We start from the raw sequence: 22,648 nt of genomic DNA on the forward strand, positions 1-22,648 counted from the left end.
AGACCTTAGGAGATGGGGAAGAATTCGGGGTCCCTCCTTTCCATTTCTTTTCTGAATGGGAAGGTTTATTGAGTTTTTTCTATTCCACTATATGTTAGGAATGAGGACTCTACATAAGGGTCTCAACCAAGAGGAATTTCATGAGACTGTTACGAGACCCTCATGTGTGACCATAGTCACATTTGGGTAGAATTCTGTTTTTCTTCTGGGACAAAAGTATTTTGTGTGAAATACAAAGAAGGGACAAATGATTTCTGATAGAAGTTGTACTATCATACATTTTAATATTTCCAATTAATCATCACCCTCTTGTGAGAGTATATGTCTCTGCTCTTTGATATCAACTTGGCCACTTGACTTAGGCAACCCTTCCTTCTTGTTGAGGGGATTATACTTTCTTCCCAATTAATAGACAGCTTGACCAATGTGAGTAGACCAATGTGAGAAGATTGACACATTTTAATTGTAAATGGAAACTTTAAAACCTTTGTTTGGTTCTTCTAACCCTCTCTTCTCCCTGGTGCAAGAATGGTTATGTCCCACATAGACTTAAGTTCTACTGTGAATCCCAGACTCAATGACAGAACGAAGGAAGGGTGAATAATGATAGATGTGATAGGAGGAAGAAATAAATATTTGTTCTTATAAACCCATGAGAATTCAAGGATACTTGCAGAAAAGCTTCTGCAAAACTGACTAGTTCTTTCAGTCACTAGGTATTGATTTTGTCTACTTGTACTATTATGGAGATAAGCCTGAGAGGCCCTTCCCTAGGCAGTAGTCGTAAGTTCACACTGTAAATTACTACCACCCCGGCCCCGCACAGTATGCATCATAACAAAGTAGCCACCATTCCTGCTTTTCTCTAGCCATTTTCAGAACTTGAGAAGTCTACTCTGCTCTGAGAAAGCATCTTTATGTAATAAACATTCTGTGAACACTTAATTGTAGGGAGTCATCATTCTTTACATCCAAACATCCTGTTCCAGTGGAGTAAGCACAAGTGCAACTAGCAAAAAATGTCTTAGAGGGTAAATATGTGAGATTTCTAGTCATCAAAAGATTCCCATTGTGTATGTCCATTCTTGACAGTAAACTCATGAAGATTTATATTTTCAAATTATTTTCCTGAGCACTCCAGCACAAAATATAGATTGTGTTACCTTTATCCTTACCTCTGAAATACTCTTTTAGTTCCTAATACTTTTCATATGCCTATGACTTTTATATTTTCATTTATTGTAAAGGTACAACACACGGGTCTCATTTCAGCACAAAAGGCATGTAGAAATATAATCATACAGTGTATATTCATGAATGGGAAGGCAGGTTGTAGGGGGGTGAGTTTGAAATTGCATTGCTATGGTATTTTCATTAGAGCCAAAAAAATCACCTGGGATATACTATTGAGTGCATAACTCTCAAATTCAACTTATAAATATTTATTTCCAAAACTGTAGGTTTGAATCTAACATGGAAAAGAATTGTTATGGATCACATTCAACCTAGAGAGCCCAAGGATGTATTATTAGTATTCATTATGAAATGCCCCAATGAGTTGGGATGCACTTGGGCTAAGAGAAGGCACATGATTCATTCAGCATTACACAAAAGCTTTCACTCGCTAAGCGTTTCACTATGAAACACAGGGTATCCTAAATACAATAGTATCAAAATGGAATTTCAGTGGCCAAATTTGAATCTTTCACAAGCACACTACTTTTAGGTTTTTGTTTTGTTTTTTCAGAGAGAGCATGAGTAGGTGAGAAGGGCAGTGAGAGACGATCTTAAGCAGGCCCCACATTCAGCAGAGAGCCTAACAATGCGGTTTATCCCACAACCCTGAGCCGAAATCCAGCCGGACTCTCAACATACTGACCCACCCAGGCGCCCCTACTTTGCTTCTTTTGATTAAAATCTCCTCTAGAACTTTCTCTTCAATTTCCAAACATGAGACTGATTTTTACTCATCCATGATACACAATAGCTATCACCTTTCAAAAGAGGGAAGACCCTCATTCTCCACCCATTTTTTCTACCACACATGCATCCCTAGTAACCTATCATTCTCATGTGAAAATCTCATTCTCTCAGTGTGCCAACCTACTGTTTCATGATCATCTGACAAAGAATCCTCCCCTGTAATAAAATCAACAAAGCCTCTCAATCATACCAACGAATCTAGAAAAGGGGCTGTGACCACAGAAAACATGGCAATTTAGATAATAGTTTTACATCTATTTCCGGCCACTCCTCATGCTCTCAAGTTTATACTAAAACTTATCTTAAAATTAGCATCCTAGTTCTTCCAGGGTATATACTATTACTGAACCCGACCTAATCAAACAGGCTCCTTTCACCTGACTGATCCAGGATTCTCTGAGACCATCACAGTGGACAAATGAAATGCATGTAATTAACGTATAACATCAGAGGATTCCAAACTTAAGGTTATAAGTCATCAATAATAATCTAGTCTCAAGGACAAACAAACGATTTAGAAAAAAAGTTATAGGGGTGCCTGGCTGGCTCAGTCGGAAGAGCATGTGACTCTGGATCTCAGAGTTGGGAGTTTTAGCCCCTTGATGGGTGTAGAGTGGAAAATAAAATCTTTAAAAAAGATTTAAACAGAAGATGATTAGGTCCTTCCACAGATATACTTGTCCCACTGAAACACTTCATCTCATGAATTTAAATAACTCTAATTTTCTGTGGAATTTAACATCTAAGATTGGTTAATGCTGTAAATAAACCTAGTTCCCCCCCCAGTATGAATTTTCTTACTGTAGTCCTTTCAAAGGATCGGGTAAACAAATTATCACCTTCATTACATTTGTAATGTTTCTCTCCAGTATGAAATCTTTGGTGTTTCCTGAGGTAAAGACCATGACACAGTGGTATGGGTTCCATTGTATGTGAATTCTTGCAACCACAAAGTTGTACATTTATCACTGGAAGTCTGTACCTCTTAATCCCATTCACTTATTTTTATCCCCTTCCCCAAAGTTGAACAATTTTATAAAGTTGATCATACTCATTACATTTGTAAGATTTTTCTCTAGCAAGAATTATGGTCGGCAAGCTATGAGCTTTGGATAAGCCTTGCCATACATTCCATTTGTGTGCTTTCTTTCAGACATTTATATTCTGATACCAGGTGTGGTGTGAACCCTGGTTGCAAACTTTGCCACATACGTTAGTTTCATATGGTTCCTCTCCATGATGGAATCTCTGATGCTGAGTAAGGCCTGAACACTTGCTCATTTTATTTGCAAGGTTTCTTTCTCCTATGAGTTCTCTGATGATCCCCAAAGCTTAAGTTTTGAATAAAAGCACTGCCACACATATCAGGTTTACACTGTTTCTTTTCACTATGTATTTTCTGAAACCTAGTAAGTTTTGCAAATTGACTAAAAGCTGTGCCACACTCATTACATTTATAAGTTTCTCTCCAATATGGATTTTCTTATGCTGAGCAAGATGTGAATGCTCCATAAAGGCTTTGCCACACTCATTACATCTGTTTCTCTCCAGTAGGAGTTCTCTCGTGACTCTAAAGGTCTGAATGTTTGATATAAGCCTTATTATATTTATTACATTTATAAGATTTTTCTCCTGTATGAGTTCTCTGATGTCTCCTAAGGCTTGAACTTCGTATAAAATCCTTGTCACACACATTACATTTGTGTGGTTTCTCTCCAGTATGTATTTTCTTATGTGTACTAAGGGTTGCAAAATGGGAAAAAGCTTTGGCACACTCATTACATTTGTAAGGTTTCTCACCAGCATGAGATCTCTCATGACCCCAAAGGTCTGAACGTTTGATAAAAGCCTTATCACATTTATTACATTTATAAGGTTTTTGTCCTGTATGGATTCTTCTATGTTGAGTAAGATTCGAACGCTCAGCAAAGGCTTTGCCACACTCACTACATTTGTAAGGTTTCTCCCCAGTATGAGTTCTCTCATGACACCAAAGGTCTGAACGTTTGATAAAAGCCTTATCACACTTATTACATTTATAAGGCTTTTCCCCTGTATGAATTCTCCGATGTGCCATAAGGCTCGAACTTTGGTTAAAAGCCTTGTCACACACGTTACATTTGTGTGGTTTCTCTCCAGTGTGTATTATCTGATGCCTAGTAAGGTTTGCACATTGGGTAAATGTTTTGCCACACTCGTTACATTTGTAAGGTTTCTCTCCAGTATGGATTTTCTTATGTCGAGTAAGATTTGAACAGTATGTAAAGGCTTTATCACAGTCATTACATTTGTAAGGTCTCTGTCCACAATGAATTCTCTCATGACTTATGAGGTTTGAGCTTTTGCTAAAAGTCTTCCCACAGTCATTGCATTTGTAATATTTTCCTCTAGTGTATGCTGTCTTGTATTGTGCAGGTAACAAAGGATATTTAAAAATCTTCCTAGATTTATTCCAAATGTTTTTGGAACTGGGAGGAACTCTTTGAAGTGGTGAGACTGAGGAATCATTGCTGACAGACTTCTCAGTTGGATTACATTCATACATTTTCTCCTCACTGTGAAATCTCTGGAGTTCAGCCAGATGTGCCTGCAAACTTAATCCAATTCTATTTTCCACGCAGTTTATGTACTGGTTTCCAGAACCACTTCTGTTACCATCCCGTTTTAACAAAGTCCTTGTAAGTGGCTCATCATCCATGAAATACTGGTATGTATTATTTCTTACAGAAACACTCTGCTTTTCAGGAAGAGTAACTGAGGACTGATTAAGTTGCTGGTCTTTTCTACAAGTGAGCTTTTTGTCCTGGGTCAAAGGCACTACTTTGTAATTTCTTGCATCATACTCCCACTGACTCTCTAACTCGTGCATATTTTCCCAGACTTCCTTGAGATCAAAATCCTTGATGCCATGACTTTCATTTCTCTCCAGTATTAAGTGGTAAAATTCTCCTTTATTAATGTTCTCTACTGGTGATAATTCCTTGACTGTAAATCCAGCAGAAGGGCTTCCTATCAAATAGAATTGGAAGGTAAATATTTTCTACTAAATTACATAATTACACACCAAAACAGCACTTTATAATGACCATAGGAAGTTTCTCAAGCATGGTCGTCAAACACTACTGTAGTATACAACATTTTTAAGTTTTCTTTTTATAAGTTTTTCCATATTAATAGTTTCTCTGATCTTAATGTCATTTTTCCAAGCATACAGTATACACTATCCATATTTTTTGGCCATATAACTGTATAATGAAATACTTCATGATTAAAGAGCTCATCTATAAACCGGCTATTTTACAACAGTGCATACAGTCATAAAGATTTCTATCTTCCGTAATTCTTAATCTTTAAAAAAATGTGTGTTCACCTGAACCTGATATTTCATAATTTAGTGAATCTCAACATGTTTCATTTCTCTTACTGTGTGTTCCTTATGGAATGTAAATTGTCTTTAGTTCTCAAGGAAGAATTCTTTAGAATTCCAGAGACTATTATTTTGTGTAACTGTGATTACTCACTAACTTAACCTGCTAGATCTATCGATTTTTAGATTGTAATATACAGGTTTCTTAAAATATCTTCTTTCTTTCATCATATTCTCATACACTATTAAACACACATTATTATTAAACACCAGATCAAGTTGCAGTCTTCAGCAACTTGTACTGTGTATGAAGAGGGGTCCTTCTGCACTGTGGGGAGGAGCATATCATGTGGAAACTTAGGTGCTTTGGTGCTCAAAACTAATATACCTGGAGATACCAGTATAGTTCTCTTAGCTCAATAAAAAATCTGAGGAAAGGCCAGGACTTGGACTCAGAAAAGCAAGAGTGAAGCCCAAGGAGTATCAGGCCATGTGGCGACCGTGCTTGTGCTTGCACATCTATGGGAACATGGTTGTGTTGTAAGTTAAACGCCTGACCTTGGTGAAAGGAACTGATTTAGCAACAGGCATAATACGGACTCATCCTGTAAGAATGTACAGTATTGGTATGAGGTGAAAGTGGAAAATATCAAAAAGGAGACAGTATGGTGTTATAGGAAGACTGTAGACTGACATCTGTTTCAGCATTTGTTCTGAAAAGTATCAAACTGAATAGCCCATGAATTCCATTTCTAGGTACTCAAGAGAACTATTTAATATATACATGTTCCAGGAAACACATACAAGAATTATTTTTTAAAGTTTATTTACTTAGAGTAAGAGGGAGAGTGGGGGAGGGGCAGAGAGAGAGAATCCCAAACAGGCTCCACACTGTCAGCACAGAGCCCAGTGCAGAGCTCAAACTCTTGAACTGTGAGATCATGACCTGAGCCCAAATCCAGAGTCAGATGCTAAACTGACTGATCCATCCAGGTGCCCCAAAATAATGTATTATTATATAAAAAGCTATGGCAAATCAATTTCATGATATTTCTGTGACTAAGGCAGTAACTTTAAAAAACCACAAAAAAAGTATGTTCTCAAGGTATCATAAAATCTTGGCTTAAAGAATGCCATAGATTTAGTTGAGGACAATGTGTGTTATAACAATGAGGTGTCACTCCACATGTATGGGAATGGCCAAAATCCAGAACACTAACACTGAATACTAGTGGGGATATGGAGCAGTAAGAACTCTCATTCACTGCTGGTGGGAATGCAAAATGGTATGCCACTTTGGAAGACTGTTTGCAGCTTCTTAGAGAACTAAACATACTCTTAAATATGATCTAGCAATCATACTCCTTGGTATTTACACAAATAAGTTGAAAATTTGTCAACATAAAAACCTACACACAAAATAGAAAAATCTAAAATTTTATGCAACCACAAAAGACCCCGAATGGCCAAAGCAGCCTGAGAAAGAAGAACAGAGCATCACATTCCCAATTTCAAACTCCCTGATTACAAAGCTGTGGTAATTAAAACGGTATGGTATTAGCATAAAAATAGACACCTAGATCGACAGAACTCTATAGAGTGCAGAAATAAATTCACAGACATGGTCAATTAATTTACAACATAGAAGACATAACTATACAATGGGTAAAGTACAATCTCTTCAATAGATTGTTTGGGATAACTGGACAGCCACAGGCAAAAGCATGAAACTGGACCACTGTCTGATACCATACACAAAACTTAGAATGGATTAAAGACTTAAATCTAAGACCTGAAACTATAAAACTTCTAAAAGAAAAGAAAGGGTCTAATGAGGTCTTTGACACAGGTCTGCAATGATTTTTTTTTTTTTTTTACTCTCTACACCAAAAGAAAAATGAACAAAACCAAAAATAAGTGGGACTACATCAAACTAAAAAGTGTCTGCACAGCAAAGGAAACACTTTTTCAACAAAAAGGCAACCTACTGAATGAGAGAAATATTAGCAAATCATGTATCTGATAAGGGGCTAATGGTCCAAACATAGCCAAAAAAAAGCTCAAATGATCCAATTTAAGAAATGGGCAGAATATCTGAATAGACACTTCCCAAAGACCTAGAGATGACTATCAGGACCATAAAAAGATACTCAACATCAGTCATCATCAGGGAAATGCAAGTCAAAACCAGTGAGCTATCACTTCACACCTATTACAATGGCAGTTATCAAAGACAAGAAATAACCAGTGTTGGTGACAAGGTGGATAATTTGTGCACTGTTGGTGTGAGCCAAAATTGGTGCAGCCAGGAGAACTACTGTGTGATCCACCAATTCTGAGTATTTATCTGAAGAAAACAAAAATACTAACTTAAAAAGACAGAAGTGTTCTGATATTCACTGTAGTGCTATTTACAATAGCTGAGATACAGAAACAGTCCAAATGTCCATTGACAGGTGAAAGAATAAAGATGCATATATGCAACAAAATATTACACACCCATAAAAAAGAACAGAATTTTGCCATTTGTGACAACATGGATGGATCCTGAGGACATTACGCTATAAAGAAGAAGTCAAAGACCAATACAGTATGATTTCTCTTGTATGTGGAGTCTAAAAAAATCAAAACAACCCCTTTTAGATACAGAGAACATATTTGTGATTGCTAAAGACAGGAAGTTGAGGACAGTGGCAGAAATGGGTGAAAGTAATTAAAATGTTAAAAAAAAAAACAAAAGAAAAGAAAAAAAAACAAAAGAGGGATGCCTGGCTGTCTCTGTCTGTAGAGCATGCAACCCTTGACCTGGGGGCTGTGAGTTCAAACCCCATGCTGGATGCAGAGATTACTTAAAATCGAAACTTGCTGCTGCCTCTTGAGTGCTTAAAGCAACCAAAACCAAAGCCAACAAAACAAAAACCACAATCCAAAATTTATCAATATGTTGACTTTGCATATACCAGGAATGCAATAAACATCTGTGGAATGATACATGTTTTTCCTATAGAAAAGCTAACTACAGATGTCAGTAAGCTGTGCTATATTTCAACTACATCTACTTTTGGATTTTCACTTTTTGGAATTATCCACATCATGACTTCCTCCTAATTAATGCACAATGGCCCGACCCTAAGAAGCCAGGATGGTCCAGGAAAGAAAGACATAAACTTTAGCTCTACTTTATTAGACAGATACTACATTTTGTTTGTCTCCTGAGAAGTTCTCCCAGGGAAACAAAATGGAAATGGAAAGTGAACAGGTCCTGGGGTCTGCACTATAGAGGTCTCACCTCTGACCTGTATGGAATGAGAACCAAGAGGGATCAGGGAAAAGACTCCTTAGGGACAGCCATCCCAGTTCCTCTCAAACCACAGCACCAGTATGGTCAGAGGGGCCAGGTAACAATGTTGTAGGTCATAACAGTGGGAGTTTAGACATGTACACATTTGATATATACATTTGAATAACAAAGAGAAGTGTGTGTGGGTGAGGAAGGATTTCCTTTGAAAGCTCACAAGAAATAAACTTGTATTTTTCCACAAATCGTTCCCAAAAAGTATTTACTGGAGCAGCTTACTCTCTGTGCACCTGAGCTCTGACTTGTGCTCATACCCCAACACATTCCCACCCGTCTGGATGTTCCCCTATCTTCACTTCACTTTCCACAGTCCAGCGCTCTTTCCCTTCTTCCAAAATGGAGATGATATTCAGCTCAAGAAGAGATTTCCGTTTATAATGAAAAACAGAACATGATCTGCTTTGCTCTTCCAGAGCACATTCCCAGCTCTTTGTTCAGCAAACAAGGACGAACATTCAGTATATGTGGGTGTAGAAACATATTTCAAAACTTAGTCAACTACCTACCTAAATGCTTAATGGGTATTTTAGGTATGCAGAGATCTGGTTCTCTTGCAAGAACTACTAAACCAAAAGCACAAGGGTAAGACCACAGAATCAGATATTTTAAAAAATTCGCCATAAGGTTTCCTTTTTTTCCCCAACTTCATTGTCTCTGAGCCATATCTTTAAAGATGTCCGTGAAATTTGACTTTACTAAGAATTTTCAGGGTTTAAATTTTTTTTAATGTTTTTTATTTTTTAGAGAGACAGAGAGAGAGAGAGAGAAGGCATGGGCAGGGGAGGGGCAGAAAGACAGAGAGGGAGACACAGAATCTGAAACAGGCTCTAGGCTCTAAGCTGGCAGCACAGAACTTGATGCAGGGCTCAAACCTGGGAACAGTGAGATCATGACCTGAGCTGAAGTCAGACACTTAACTGAGTGAGCCATCCAGGTGCTCCAAGAATTTAAGGGTTTTAAATCCTATTCCCGACTCCCAGATTTTTATTTAAATTCTAGTTAGTTAACATGTGTAATACTGGTTTCAGGAGCAGAATTTCGTGATTCATCACTTACGTATAACACCCAATGTTCCTTATCACCAGTTCCCTCCCTTAAGGTTTTCTGACTGCTAATGTTCTGCAACTACCTAAATAAGCAGGAATGCAGAACTTCTGAAGAAAAGGGAAGTTAGAGTCCATTTGCTACATTATGAACCTTTCCATTCTCAATAAAAACAGCTGCAATCATTCTCTTAAGAATAGGGATTTGAAACTCCTATGATCACGTCAGGGGCTCTCAATAGAAAATGCAAAGACAGGGGCGCCTGGGTGGCGCAGTCGGTTAAGCGTCCGACTTCAGCCAGGTCACGATCTCACGGTCCGTGAGTTCGAGCCCCGCGTCAGGCTCTGGGCTGATGGCTCGGAGCCTGGAGCCTGTTTCCGATTCTGTGTCTCCCTCTCTCTCTGCCCCTCCCCCGTTCATGCTCTGTCTCTCTCTGTCCCAAAAATAAATAAACGTTGAAAAAAAAATTAAAAAAAAAAAAGAAAATGCAAAGACATAAAAAGTTAATTACCAACTTCTGGAGAGAAGTTATCCTCACCCAGGGAGACCAGGTTCCTGTAGTTCTCCAGCATCACGTCCCTGTACAAGGCCCTCTGAGCAGGGTCCAGACACTCCCACTCCTCCTGAGAGAATTCTATGGCCACATCCCTGAATGTTAACCATCCCTGAAATAAAAACACATTTCACCAAGTAGACAGACACAAAATTAGAGAAGCAGAGACGTGTAAAGACCGACTTGGCTGGAGTGAGTGCCCTTTGATCCGTGCAAGATAATTTTGAAGAGCTACAATTAACATAAAATTAGCCATTTTCAAGTACTATTTTGCCATTTTAAAGTACCACTTTGTGGCATTTAGTGAATTCACAGTGTTGCACAAACATCACCTGTCTAGATCAAAAACATTTTTATCATCCCCAAACGAAATCCTTTACCCATTAACAGGTGCTTCCTATTGCCCAGTCCCTGGCAACCACTAATGCTTTGTCTCTATGGATTTACCGATTTTGGGTCTTTTCATGTAAGTGGAATGATATCAAAAATGTGACTGTTTGCATCTGCCTTCTTTCATGTAGAATAATGTTTAGGGTTCATCCATAATATAGTATGTATCAGTGGAACATTTCCTTTCCTCTGCCTGTGGAGTATTCCATAGGACTGACCATATTCACTCAACTACTGATGGGCATTTGGTTGTTACCACATTTGGCTGATGTTAATAAGTTGCTATGAACTTTCAAGTGCAGTAAGTTTGGATATCTGTTTTCAATTCTTTGGGATATACACCTAGGAGTGGAATTACTGGGTCACATGGTTTAATACTTTGAGAATTGGCCACACTCTTTCCACAGCAGCTGCAATAGTTTAACAGCAATGTGCTGTGATTCTAATTTCTCCACATCTTTACCAACATTTATTTTTTGTTGTTGTTGTTGTTGTTTTACAACAGGCATCCTAGTGGGTGTGAAATGAAACTCATTTGGTTTTGACTTTGCATCTTACTAATGACTACTTTCATTGAACACCTCTTCTTGTGCTTGTTTCATTTGTATATCTTCTATGGAGAAATGTCTATTAAAATACTTTGACTATTTTACAAATTGGGCTCTTTGTATTTTGGTTGTTGAGTTGTAGAAGTTCTTCATATATTTCTAGGTTCTGCACCCTTACTAGATTTGTGATTTGCAATTATTTCCTCCCTTTTGGTAGACTGTTTCACTTATGTGATAATGTCCTTCAGCGCACAGACATGATTGTGATGATGACCTATTTATCTACTTAGTCATTTTCTCTTTTGCTTTTGGTATCATATATAAAAATCCACTGCCAACCCTAAGGTCATGAAGATTTACCTCTATGTTTTCATTTCGGGGCTTGAACTCACGGACCGTGAGATCATGACCTGAGCTGAACTCGGACACTTAACCAACTGAGCCACCAGGCGCCCAGAGCTCCAGAATTTCTATTCCATCCCTTTATTTTAATTTATATCTCTTTACTGATATTTTCTATTTGTTGAAACGTTGTTCTCCTACCTCTTAGTTCTCTTCCACATTTCCCTTTAGCTGAGGATGTTCAAGACAGTTGATTTAAAATCTTTACTAAGTGGAATGCCTGTGACTCCTCAGAAAGACCATCATTAACCTGGTAATCATGCTTAAGATGTACAATCTTAAAATATCCTTAGATATCTGTAGTTTAGTTGGCCTGCTCAGAAACAGTTACCATGGCATTCTTCAAAACAGTAAGAGATTGTAAAGGACCCACGTATCTTCATTTAGAGAATGTTCCAATGAGGGTCTAAAAAAGCGGTTACCTCTATGTTCACTAACAAGAAAATAATTTGAAGACATGTGGTATGTAAATATTTCAATTTGCAGAATAAAATATCAGGATAAAACATTTACTGAAAAATATTTTCTAAATCACATTACAATATATAAATCCACTTTTACAAGATTTGCAATAAAGAGAACATCCGTTGCCAATGAAGACATCAGTGATGGTGGAAGATATGACAGGGAAGGGGATATTTTACTACTGAGTTTCTAAACTGCATCACTGTATGGAATTGAAACCAAAAAAACATATACACTAGAGGGGTTTATACCAACAACAAAAAAAAACACTTAAAAATAATTTGCAAAATGAAATTGAGCAACATCCTCTCTGATGGCAGAATGTTCTGCTATGTCTGGCTAAATTATAAACATTTTTATCTAAAAGATCTGTGGCATAAGGGTTCCTAAAAGAACACCATGGTCTTTATGAGATGGATGTGCTATAAATAATTTAAAAAACATTTACTGTTAAACAAATTTGTTGAGTCTACAGTTTAAATCTATGTTAACAAAACAAAACACCCTCTCTATTCCTTATTCCTAGTTTGAACTTCCCATTCTAGTCCAAAGTACTTACATTTTGGAGTCAGAAGCACACTGACTCCCTTGTTTAACATCAAAAGGCATTTGTAGAAACAAAGGAAATTTCCCCCATCAGTCTTATTTTCCAGGGTTTCTCAGGTACTTGTGCACATTAATACATCACTTACGTATATAATCTCTTTAATTTTGGTTTATATGACTTGAAAGGGCATCTAGAAGGAGTCTCTGAAGAATCCTTACTACCCAAACTCATGGACACCACAGAGCCCACTCCCCATCTCCAGTCCTTGCCTGCATAGAAAGTCCTTTACAGAATGACCACCTAAAAGGGGCATCTTCCCAAGTTCCACGTCACTGGGTCACAGCGAGATGGAATCCGAATGGAGATGAGAGAAGGCCCTGGGTGTGAGTAACATTGTAGGCCAGATACCTCTGAGACAGAGAATATTAACAAGTCCAAAATGTAACATTTTAGGAAAAAGAACAATCAACAAAATTATGACTTTTACCTGGAAAAGAGTCATTCCTCCTTTTTTCCCTCTTCTGGTCTTCTCTCTCAGGTAAGTTTATACTGTGTGACAAAAAGTATGCTGTTTAATGTTTAGAATCAACATAACCCCTTCCTCTACCACAATATACATTTGGTGAGAGTTGTAACGTAGGAGAAAGACAGTCCTTTGCTGCCCATTGCAACAGGAGGCATGCAGGGATAATAAAGTCCTATATAAATTCCAACAAGTGTATTTTTCACCCATTTCTTCAGGAAGCCCTCCCCTGCTCAAATACACTCCACTGCAACTACACTGTCCTCTGTCTGTCTGGCACTTGACCAAAAGGAATTGCCTCACTCAAGTTCTGGGCTCCTCCCAGCATACAATGACTGGTTGACACAGGGCATAAAAGCCTGTCCATTCCATTAATTTGGAACAACACTTAAGGGCCACCCCAGCTCCAGAATGCCCTGGTAACTACACTCTGAGTTTAGATCTTTGTCCTGATGGTGATGGGAAGCTGTAAGAGGGTTTAATGTCAAGAGATGACACAATCAAATTTTTAAGCTTTAGCTAGGATACACAGAGAGGGTGGGGCTGACAGAAGCAAGCCTCTGTCTCTGAGACTATGCTCCTGCCTCTTTCTTAGTGGTTTTCATTATTTTTGGAACTGGGTCATATTGAAACTCTAATGATAACTGCACACACTCTAATGATATTATTTTTGGAACTGGGTCACATTGAAACTCTAATGATAACTGCACACACTCTAATGATAACTGCCAAACACACACCCAATTTTGAAAATCATTCCAAGCATCTTATTAGCTCAGGTTCAGAATTCTTGGTCTATTGTCTCATGTTAAAGGTGAGTAAAATGGGGGTCAGAGGGGGAAATTATTTATGAAGTTACCCTTAACAAGTCTGAGTTGGGTGAGCAGAACTGGGTATAAGTAAATTCTGAAATGGTGGCCTTGACATGTTTAAGTGGAAAGGGCTTGTCCTAATTCCAGATCATAACCTTTCACATTCCTGAAACAAGAGAAGCTTCTCTTTCATGGGTGTAATCAAACCCAAGCATTTAATTCCTCTTTTCCAGAAAAACTATATGAAATTACAAACAGTTACAAGTCCTGGAAAACATGAAAAAGGGTCACCTGTGGGGATGAGGACTGAGCAATCTCCGTATTATGAACAGATGGGCACTGCTGGAACAAAGTTGCACATTAATCCAGACCACCTTTCAACATGTGTACAGAAAAGACAAAAGGGGGATGCCTGCGTGGCTCAGTCAGTTAAGCGACCAACTTTGGCTCGGGTCACTATCTCGTGGATCATGACTTCGAGACTCGCGTTGGGCTCGGTGCTGACAGCTTAGAGCCTGGAACCTGCCTTGGATTCTGTCCTCCCTCTCTCTCTGCACCTCCCCCACCCACACTCTGTATGTCTCTCTCTCTCTCTCTCTCTCTCTCGCAAAAATAAATAAACATTTAAAAAATGTTTTTTTAAAGAAAAAGAAAAAGAAAAGACAAAGGGGACTTGAGGGGAACATCTACCTAGTTGGAGACTTCAGCTCAGAACTAGGAAATTTAAAAGATGACTTAAGGGAAGAAGAGAACTGCTGAATATTAAATTAACTGGCTGAACTAGCTTTGAGTGTTAAAAGATTATCAACATCCTTAACGGATGTGTGATTAAATACTATAAAGTTATTTGCCAGACATCCAAAAATACTTCCAATATATGACAGAGTAGAAAGCATGTAAAACTCATAAGCTGAACGATAAAATTAAGAGGTAAAATAATCTGGAAATTAAAAAGCTATCCAATGGATTATGATTAAAGAGGATACATCAAATTTAGAAAAGAATGCCATGAGCCATAAAAAAAAGGGGGAGAGAAACAGTACTGTTAATAATGGCCACTGTAAAAAGCACCATGTGGTTACAGAAAGTCTTCCCCCACTGACTGACTGAGCTAGGCCTCTGCCCTCTAGATGAGTAGGGGTTGCAAATGGCATTATCTTCTGATGCAATACTTAGAAAGTGCAGATGCCTCAAACACCAGGTGTCACAACTCGCAATCTCTCCTGCATAACTGGAACAATTCACCACATTTTAGATTAATGAGGTCATAGGGCCACAAATCAGTACGTCACAACGTAACATCCCATACCCAGTCAATTCAGTATTCACCTGGGTTTGGGTCCTGTGCTTTGTCTGAGACCACCATGTGTTTTGTTCTCTGTGTAAGTCTCTCTGTGTCCTTGTTTCTCCTCAGTCTTTTTGTCCATTTCCGTTTCCCTCCCTCGCTATTCCTCCTTCAACCGTGTGACCCCACTCTGCTGCAGCCTCTGTTTCAATCCCCGCCGTTCTTCCCACACTTTCCGACTCCGCAGATTTCTGCGTCTTTCCCCGCCATCTCTGCCCCCACTCTGCCCTCCCTTTGGCGGGGCGAAGGGCGTGCATCCACCTCCCTAGTGACGACTGTGCTCGACGCGGTTGGGGGTGGGGGGTGGCGACCGGGGGGAGACTCGGGAGCCAGAGAAAGGTTCTGAGCAGGAAAACTACCGGCAAGGCGACTGGGGTGTGTAAGGGCCAAAAGCAGAAAGGCTGGGCCCCAACGGGCCTCACAGAGATTTTAACCGGAAACGAACGCAGACGCCCGTGACCCGCACCGACTGACTGGGCTCTGAACGTCTTATGGCCACGCCGCGAGAGGCGAAAGGGACGAACTCCCAGCGCGAACGACGAGTGGGTTCAAGGATTCTACCTTGCCAGGCGACCCCCGAAACCTGGCTGTGAGGAGGGGCCTGAGGAGCGGGAGCCCTGGAACCAACCAGCAAAACGGAAGACTCACTCACCCAAGCGCGCCCCTTCTCTGCTCGATCCGCTTCCGGGTTTGCGGGAAAGCGCTCTTGCGCGTGCGCGGCGGGGCGGGGCCGAGGCGGGTCGAGGGCGTGGCATGTGGGGCGGGTTCGAGGCGCGCTGGATCCCGCCCCGCAGGCCATCCTCCTCCGGGTTTCTGCCCGTGCGTCCTTCCTGCCCGGCTGGTTCGCGTCCTGCTTTTGGATTCCTTACAATCCCCCTGGTGTCGTTTGGAGCCAGGCTGGGTACAACCTTAGGGGAAGGGTGGGCCGCTTCTGTTGGGAGCGACTGTGTTTGACAAGTTGAGCCCGGTGCGCAGGGAAACATTTGTATCGAGTGGTGGAGACGCACGCCAGTGAGGGAGGCGGAACAGCGCGGGGACCTAGGATCGGGGATCCTCGTGGGGCGAATGAGACCCACCTGACAACTCGTTGTTTAATGTACCCAAATCCGGGGTGGTCAGTGTGGGTGATGGACGCTAGAATGAGACATGCAAAACTCTTCTGTGAGGGTGAGCCTCAGTGGCTCAGTAGGTTAAGCCTCTACTTAGCTCAGGTCATGATCCCCGGGTTGTGGGGTCAAGCCCACCATTGGACTCTGTGCTGACATCTCAGGGTCTGGAGCCTACCTCGGATCTGTATCTCCCTCTCTCTCTGCCCCTACCCTGCTCGCACTCTGTCTCACTCTCTCTCAAAAATAAAATAAACATTAAAAAAACAAAAACAAAAACCACAACTGTTCTGTGGGGAATGTGCAGCTTGGTATTAACTGAGCTTTTCACTGAATTGTCACTTCTGCTCTCCATTCGCTGAACTGCGTTCCCTGGCGTTCCCCTCCAGGCCCTGGGCTGTGGGGACGGAGGGCTGGCACGGTGCTTTAAAAGAACAAACATTTCTGCCTCTATGGGTGTGCATTAATTTCTCTCTCTCTTTAAATTTGATATCCGAATCCACGCCTCTCGAGATGAATTATAAATCCAAACGCCTTTGAGATCTACCATACGACACCTATATTTTGCTTAAGCCATTAATTACTAAATATCACTGCAATTCCAATTTTAAGGATCCTTGTTCTCAGTTATTTTGGACAACTATTTTTCACTTGAAAATTAAAATTTTAAAAAACGTTTATTTATACTGAGAGAGAGAGCAAGGAAGAGAACGCAAGCAAGGGAGAGGCAGACAGAGGATCTCAACCAGGCTCTGAGCAGAGCCCCGGCCCCTACTGGGGCTGGATCTCACAAACTCTGAGATCCTGACATGAGCCACAACCCAGAGTCCGAGGTTTAACCAACTGAGCCACACAGGTGCCCCCAAAATTCAATATTTTAACTGATCTTTTTGTTTTCTGTTTCTGAATGCTTGGTACCAAAGGCAGATAACGTAGCTTCTAAAAGGTGTACTCTTTCAGAGATATTTAACTTTTCCTAGTAGTGACGAAATACTGGTTTTGAAATAATTCCAGAGACATGTGATAAGGATATCTATTCTATATGTGAATAATACAAGCAAATTGTAAAACTAGGTTTTCACATTTTCAGTAGTATCATATCCACTCTTAATAATGTCTAATAGGAAATATGCAAGTTAATAGCTCCTCTTCTGTTTCCTGTGGAAATTCTGAAGGAGGTGATGGCTGCATTTGCTTTTCACATCCTCTCTATTATGTGACTGCCCCCTCCAGTGCTTAAATCTCTGCAAGGAGTGAATGAACACATGACTACACATTCTTTAACAGTTTACAATAGTTTATAGGTATCTTGTCATTTTAGACGGTTGTGTATTCCTTCTGCAGCGTGCAGAGATGACCCTGGACACAGTAAGTTCAGGGCTCCAGAGAACAAAAGGGCTGATTGTTAAAAAACCATGGGGTGATTAGGACAGAGGGGTTCAGCACCCACCAACAGGGATTTTCAGAAAGAGCCAAATGAAATGAAAAGGTGGAAGAGAGAGCTTAAAATGATACAAAGGTGCTTATCAAGACAAGCATGCCTTGGGTAACCCTCACTTCCAGGGAAATTCTGGAGATGTTGTTCCTGTGAATGTGCTGGACCACTGTTTATATCTTAAGAGCTTGAAAACTATGGAGATGCTGGCCCAGATCATGAATCCTAAATGGCCGACAGGAAGGAAGTTAAAAGTAAGGCAAATGGTGATTGTGTGATCTTGTTATTCAGCAACCCCAGTCAAACTTCTTTGTGATGTTTCCACTGTTCATTCTCAGTCACAAGAAGAGAGAAAGTGGTATTTACCCCCACAGTTAGGATCCAGCCGCTGATTGTTAGAGAGGCGAGTAGAGCTTTTATTTTAAGTTCTAACATCTTGGAGTTTCTGGGACCATCGTGATGTTCTGGAAGACACTCAAGAAGCAGGTGGAACCAATAGATACACCACTGGCAACTCTGAACATACAAAACAATATGCATCAAAACTCATTGAGGATGTTTTTCAACCCAAATCTGTTGCTGAGGGACTTCTTTAAAGATGATGAACCAGGAGCGCCTGGGTGGCTCAGTTGGTTGGGCGTCCAACTTCACCTCAGGTCATGATCTCCCACTCTGTGAATTCGAGCCCCTCCTTCACTTCAGGTCATGATCTCCCACTCCGTGAGTTCGAGCCCTGCATCAGGCTCTGCTGACAGCTCAGAGCCTGGAGCCTTCTTTGGATTCTGTGTCTCCCTCTCTGCCCCTCCCCTGCTCATGCTCTGTCCCTCTCTGTCTCAAAAAAAAATAAAAACATTTAAAAAATTTTTTTAAAAAGACAATTAACCAGAGGTTGGGCACAGTCAGGTGCTTGAGAAGCAGGTCTTAGGAAGGAATTTGACCATTTTTAATTATTTTTTACCATATAGACTTCTCTTTTGACCTTTACCCCGCTGTAGGATGTGAAGAATAAGACCATTTATTATCATTTTGATTGGAATTCTCATTTCCCAAATACCAAGCATTAATGATGTTATCCCTACTACAGTTTTTGCTGGTTATTAAGTTTTCTTATGCACTTTGGCATACTTGTGAATTTTTAATGTCACTGATGTAATAGTCTGTTCATAAATAAACATATCATAAAAATAATGATACTCATTTTGGTGTTCTTTTCTTTACAGTTTTTGTGGCTATTCTTATTTGTTCTTTATTCTGTAAGATCTTTGCAGTAACATTGCTAGTTCAAAAAACTAACTGAGGGTATCTATGTCAGGATCGAATTAAACTCATAAATTAGATGAAGAACTCATCTTTTTATAATATTGAGTTTTTCTACCCAAGAACATGATGTAAATTTACATTCATTTATTTCTACTTTCATATATTACAGGAATGTTTTATTGGTTCCCCCATATAGGTTTTACACATTTTTGTTAGATTCATTCCTAGTTAATTTCATATTTTAAAGCTATTTATTTATTTAGAGAGAGTGCAAAGGCAGGGGAGAGGGGCAGACAGAGAAAGAGAGAGAATTCCAAGCAAGCTCCATGCTCAGCAAGGCGGGATCCCACGACCCTGGGATCACTACCTGAGCTGAAATCAAGAGTCAGGCGCTCAACTGACTGAGCCGCCCACGTGTCCCTATTTCATTTTATGTTACATTTTTTCATTAAACGTTTATTTATTTATTTTTGAGAGAGTGCACACAAGTGGGGGATGGGCAGAGAGAGAGAGGGAGACACAGAATCCAAAGCAGGCTCCGGGCTCTGAGCTGTCAGCAGAGCCCCCCTCGGGGCTTGAACCCAGGAATCTTGAGACCACGACCTGAGCTGAAGTCGGATGCTCAACCAACTGAGCTACCCATGCGACCCCATTTACACTACACTTTTGTAATTGCAGGCCCTGCTACTATAACTTGTAAATGATTATTTGTCATACATAGGCCATTGTATAAAAATATCCTATGTACAGGGGCGCCTGGGTGGCTCAGGCAGTGGAGCTTGCAACTCTTGATCACAGAATCGTGAGATTAAGCCCCATGTTGGGTGTAGAGATTACTTAAAAATAAAATCTTCAAAAAAATAGCCTATGTACAAAAAGCCTATTGTTTTTGCATATCAGTATTATATCCTATTATCTTACTGAATTATTTCTCATAGTGAATTTTCTATTGTGTTTCTAGAGGTATGCTTGTATCATCTGCAAACATAGTTCTACATCTTTGTTTCTAATTCCTCTGCCATTTAAAATTTTTTTTTCAACGTTTTTATTTTTGGGACAGAGAGAGACAGAGCATGAACGGGGGAGGGGCAGAGCGAGAGGGAGACACAGAATCGGAAACAGGCTCCAGGCTCTGAGCCATCAGCCCAGAGCCTGACGCGGGGCTTGAACTCACGGACCGCGAGATCGTGACGTGGCTGAAGTCGGACGCTTAACCGACTGCGCCACCCAGGCGCCCCTCCTCTGCCATTTTAAATTGCCCTGGCTAAAATTATGGAAAGAGCCTAAATGTGGAATGGATACAGAAGATGTGGTTTATATATACAATGGAATACTACTTGGCAATGAGAAAGAATGAAATCCTGCCATTTGCAGCAACGTGGATGGAACTGGAAGGTATTATGTTGAGTGAAATAAGTCAGTCAGAGAAAGACAGATATCATATGTTTTCACTCATGTGTGGATTTTGAGAGACTTAACAGAAGACCATGGGGGAAGAGAAGGGGAAAAATAATAGTTACAAACAGAGGGGGAGGGAAGCAAACCATAAAAGACTCTTAAATACAGAGAACAAACTGAGGGGATGGGGGGAGGGGAAAATGGGTGATGGGCATGGAGAAGGGCATTTGCTGGGATGAGCACTGGGTGTTATATGTAAGCAATGAACCAGGGGAATCTACCCCAAAACCCAAGAGCACACTTTACACACTGTATGTTAGCCAAATTTGACAATAAACTATATTTAAAAATAATAATAATAATAAATAATAAAAATATAAATACACACATACATCAATTGCCCTAGCTAAACCTCTAATATAATGATAAATGAATACAATGGGTGATCGTGTACTTTTTTTACTGTGGTTTTTCTGGCCTTAGTGGACTATCTCTAGGGCTTCCCTAAGAGCAAGAACAGGACTTCGTTTTGCCAAGTTGGAAAGATCCTAAAGAAATTCCTAATTTTGAGTATTTTGATTCCACATTCTTCCATGTTGAATTCTTCCAAATAATATTTTTGTAACTATGAGTAAGTTTCTTGATTTATCTTCATAAATATGATGAACTTATATTAATGAATTTCCTAATAGTGAATCATTCTTGAATTCCAGACATAAATTTCACTTGGTCATCATATTTTTAGATTATTTTCAGGGGTTTTGCCTATATTTATTTTACATGGTACCATATCTAAGCAGACGTGAGATCTTTCTGTGGCAGTCTTTTTGGTACCAACTTTAGGATGTTTTAGTATCAGAATTTTATTTGACATAAAAAGATAATTTGGAAATTTTATTTCTTCTCTGATGCTCTTGAATTGAGTAAGTAGCATTAGCTTATCTGCTATTAAAAAGAATGGAAGAATCTGGGTGCTTTTATTTGTGAGGGACTCTGATAAATGTCTTCCTTTTCTCTATGAATATTAGTCTGTTTGGACTCTTTATCTTACTGAAATCAATTTTGATAAAATGTATCGTCCTAGAGGGGTGCCTGAGTGGCTGAGTCCGTTTAGCGACCCACTTCAGCTCAGGTCATGATCTCATGATTTGTGGGCTAGAGCCCCATGTCAGGCTCTGTGCTGACAACTCAGAGCCTGGAGCCTACTTTGGATTCTGTGTCTCCCTCTCTCTCTCTCTGCCTGCTCCCTGCTCACACTCTGTTTCTCTCTCAAAAATGAATAAGCATTAAAAAAATTTTTCTAAACGTATAGTCCTAAAAAATGTCCATTTTTATATAGGCTTTCTAGTTAATTTGTTTTGAGTTGGGGAAGTGGGACAAATATTTTTAAATCTCACATATTGACATCATGTTCTTTATTTGCATTTATTGAAGATTTAAAATGTACTGCAGATATTGAAGAATTTTTAAACAGAAAAATCCTTCTTGAGTCATTTGTAGGATTCTTTCTCTCTGCCCATAAGTTTTAAATGGTGGTAGTACTTAGGTGTGAGGAGTAACAAAGAATTAGACTGGGGTAAAAGAAATTCTCAGGGAAGCACAAAATCCAATGAGGCACGTGTGCTTCTCGGCTGGTCTTTCATGGCTCAGACCTCGGCATTTCCTCCCATGGGACACCCTGTCTGCTTGCAGGAATAATGGAAAAGGAAGAGTCACTCTCAAACACTCCAACGATCCCTTTGGATACGCTCACTAGAAACTTCTAATAGACCCTGGTAATTAAAGAGTTTTTCAGAACCGTTCTCAGTTCCCCAAGTGTTAAATTATCATTGTCACTACAGCTGACATGATGACGGCAATTCTTTGGGGAGGTGAGGTCACAGAATCACTAACCTGTATCTCAGGGTTTGGCTTCCTCCCTCCCACACATACTTTGCCTGCCACTTTACACCCAGCCTCCAGTCCTGGCAGCAGGAAGGAGTCTGTGAGAATCTTCTAGTTTAGTGTGAGAGCACAGTCTCTAAGGTTGGGAGATGCGGCAGGAATCTGGGTAGGTGAGCATGTCTGGGAAAAGAATCTTCCGGCACAGGCTGAGCTTGTGAGAGAGACTGC

At 40.0% G+C, this 22,648-nt stretch overlaps 1 protein-coding gene across 5 annotated transcripts in view; it reads right to left on the bottom strand.

The window, feature by feature from the left end:
- LOC112850892 (zinc finger protein 677-like) overlaps positions 1–16,033 on the bottom strand; it is a 92,074-nt gene extending 76,041 nt beyond the window's left edge. For 4 of the 5 annotated variants that reach the window (XM_086688400.1, XM_086688402.1, XM_086688401.1 and 1 more), the window contains exons 1-3: positions 15,990–16,033; positions 13,145–13,206; positions 10,264–10,417 (exon numbers count right to left, since the gene is read on the bottom strand). In XM_086688400.1, coding sequence (XP_086544526.1) covers positions 10,264–10,417; positions 13,145–13,159 — 169 coding nt within the window. In that variant the 5' untranslated portion in view covers positions 13,160–13,206; positions 15,990–16,033. Of the gene's footprint in view, positions 1–1,218; positions 4,993–10,263; positions 10,418–13,144; positions 13,207–15,989 lie in introns of those variants that run through there. The other variant, XM_086688399.1, reaches the window with a different exon arrangement.
- Between the last annotated feature and the right edge of the window lie 6,615 nt (positions 16,034–22,648).

The sequence above is a fragment of the Puma concolor genome, chromosome E2 (assembly GCF_028749965.1).
Source record: "Puma concolor isolate L17-30 chromosome E2, mPumCon1.1.hap2, whole genome shotgun sequence".
Taxonomy (NCBI): Eukaryota; Metazoa; Chordata; class Mammalia; order Carnivora; family Felidae; genus Puma; species Puma concolor.